This window comes from Neltuma alba, unplaced genomic scaffold, assembly GCF_004799145.2.
Source record: "Neltuma alba isolate B1F8T4 unplaced genomic scaffold, ASM479914v2 tig00002216_pilon, whole genome shotgun sequence".
NCBI classification, from domain to species: domain Eukaryota; kingdom Viridiplantae; phylum Streptophyta; class Magnoliopsida; order Fabales; family Fabaceae; genus Neltuma; species Neltuma alba.
In genome coordinates, this window is record NW_021632784.1 from 15,133 (window position 1) to 17,554 (window position 2,422).

The 2,422-nt window shown below is 38.7% G+C and overlaps 1 protein-coding gene across 1 annotated transcript; it reads left to right on the forward strand.

Annotated features, from left to right (window-relative positions):
• Positions 1-1,284: 1,284 nt before the first annotated feature.
• LOC114720258 (uncharacterized) lies at positions 1,285-1,833 on the forward strand. Its single transcript, XM_028905903.1, has one exon. The coding sequence runs from the start codon at positions 1,285-1,287 to the stop codon at positions 1,831-1,833; it is 549 nt and encodes a 182-aa protein (XP_028761736.1).
• Positions 1,834-2,422: the final 589 nt, after the last annotated feature.

Sequence of the window (2,422 nt, forward strand, 5' to 3'; positions counted from 1 at the left end):
ACTATCGAGCTTGTATTTTTTTTTTTTGATAAAGTGAAAACTTTTACCTTAAAAATGGTTATGGTACAATTTATTCTTGTTATTTGATTGAATTATTGGTAGAATCAACAAAACCAATGTTTTTTTCATTGAAGGGATTAGTAACAATGAATTTTTGAAAAGAGAAAACAAAATTATTTTTGTTATACTATATTTAGAAGTACTCACAAAAGAGGACGAGACTAATATACATCCACCTCAATCTCATTTTTGTGAACAGGGATAGGATGGAGTTTCTATCCCCCATCCCATTTCACCCTAGCAATGTCTTGGTCCTGGCCAGGATGGACGGAAATGAGACATCCTATTCATGATTTTTTTTATTCAACTATTGAAATTAAGCAAATTGAAATTAAGGAGGTGTTTGGATTGCCATTGGGATTGGAAAAAGTGGTTAGGAAAGTGTGAAAATGAGGTTTGGAGTTGATTTAAAGTTATTGGCTTGTTGTTTGGATGGGCTTAAACTCTAACTAACTTTTGGAAAAAACATTGGTTACGATGTAACTCAAAGTTATGGTGGGTGCATTTAAAGGCCCATTTATCGTTAAAATAGCATTAAATGCTCATTCAAAAATATGCCTACCAGATAAGCCCTTCTCTAATGGAGGAACTTTCTGTCTCAGTGGATTATCAACATCATACTGAAGATAAACCCCCCCAATGGAAATGAAGATGACTATTTTTGCTGGAGAAGTAGCAGTGATTGGAAATTTAATGTCAGATCAGCATACCAAATGGTTTTTCAACAGCATGATCAAGCTCACACAGCCCCGTGGAAGAAAATGTGGAAAATTCCGATTCCTGAGAAAATTAAATTCTTCCTCTGGCAGATCTTCCATGAGAGATTTAGCCACTAACTCACTCAAAGCCAAAAGAGGGTAAATGTCAGTGAGAGCTGCCCCTTTGAGTGTTAGAGAGAGGAGAATATCTTACATATTCTACGAGACTGTGAAGTGGCCCGAAACGTGTGGATAAATATTATTAATCCTAACCATCTTGCAAATTTCTTTTGTTCTGACTTGCAGGTTTGGCTTCAGAGAAACATGACCAAGGACATTGGCAATGCAAAGGTCTCACGATGGCCTTGGATAAAAGTTTTTAGTTTTATATGCTGGATCTTATGGAAAAATAGATGCAAGGGTGTCATGGAAGGCGTAAGAGCTCAAGAATCAGAGATTATTCATTTAGGCCTTCATCAACTTATGGAATCAACAACCCATGGAAAATTCAGACATCAGATAACTTATGGAATCAACAACCCATGGAAAATTCAGACATCAGATCTTCCAAATAGGTGAAGAGATAACGAAATGGTATCCACCACCAGAGGGCTGCCTTCGTCTAGATACAGATGGTTCTATGAATCTTCAAAGGCATGCTTCCTGTGGCGGATTAATCAGGAATCCAAAAGGAGATTGGGTCTTAGGATTTCAAAGAACACTTGGATGTATACCACCAATGTGTACAGAGCTTTTAGGAGTTGTAACAGGACTCCGCATTTGTAAACAACAAGGTTTCAACAAAATCTTGGTATATACTAATTCTCTTGAAGTGATTTGCTTGTTAATGGAGGATTGTGGAACGGATCATCCATTTAAACTTGCAATTGAAGAAGGCAGGAAGTTAATCTACTCTGATTGGGACATTGAGGTTCGACATGCACCACGGGAAACCTTATACTGCGCAGATTTTGTGGCAAAGGACGCTCATCAACGGGAGGAAGATATGACACTACTTTTGGAACCGCATCCTGGATGTAGCAACCACCTTCAAGCAGACTTGATGTTGTCTTAAGCATCTTAGCTTAGCTTCTTTTGTCAAGTTTATAACTTGCCCGACTATATATTAAAAATAAAGTAAAAATAAAACGATAAGCCCTTCTTTCTCACACCGAACACGTCTCCATTTTTTCTCACGCCGTTGCTACGTCTTCTCATTTTCTCCGGTTGAGTCACATGTCTTCCCCATTGTTCAACCGAGTTCAACCATCTTCTCCCTTTCTCTCGCTAATCTAGTGCATGCAAGGGGTGAATAGCTTCTAATAGGCATTCTATAACAATGACAGGAGGAGGAGTAGATCCCAAAAAAACACATCCTTTTCTCTAGTTGAGTCGCCAGTCTTTGCAATTCTTCAACCGAGTTCAACGGTCTTCTCTCTTTCTCTCACTGATCTGGTGCATGCAAGGGGCAAGTGGCAAGTGGCTGATCTGGCCAAGTAGATCTAGTCTATCATGCTTTGCTCCAGTCCATCATAGCTTGCTCAACAAACTCAGAGAAGCATAACCATGGTGTGTTATTTGGTTTGAAGTTTCCATTACAGGCACGTACTTAAATTTGACTAGATCTGGACCTCTGTTCTTTAACTGCTTGATTTCGCTTCTAG

What these genes read in the sequence shown, in the direction of transcription:
- LOC114720258 (XM_028905903.1), top strand. Translation starts at nt 1,285, where the DNA reads ATGGAATCAACAACCCATGGAAAATTCAGACATCAGATCTTCCAAATA.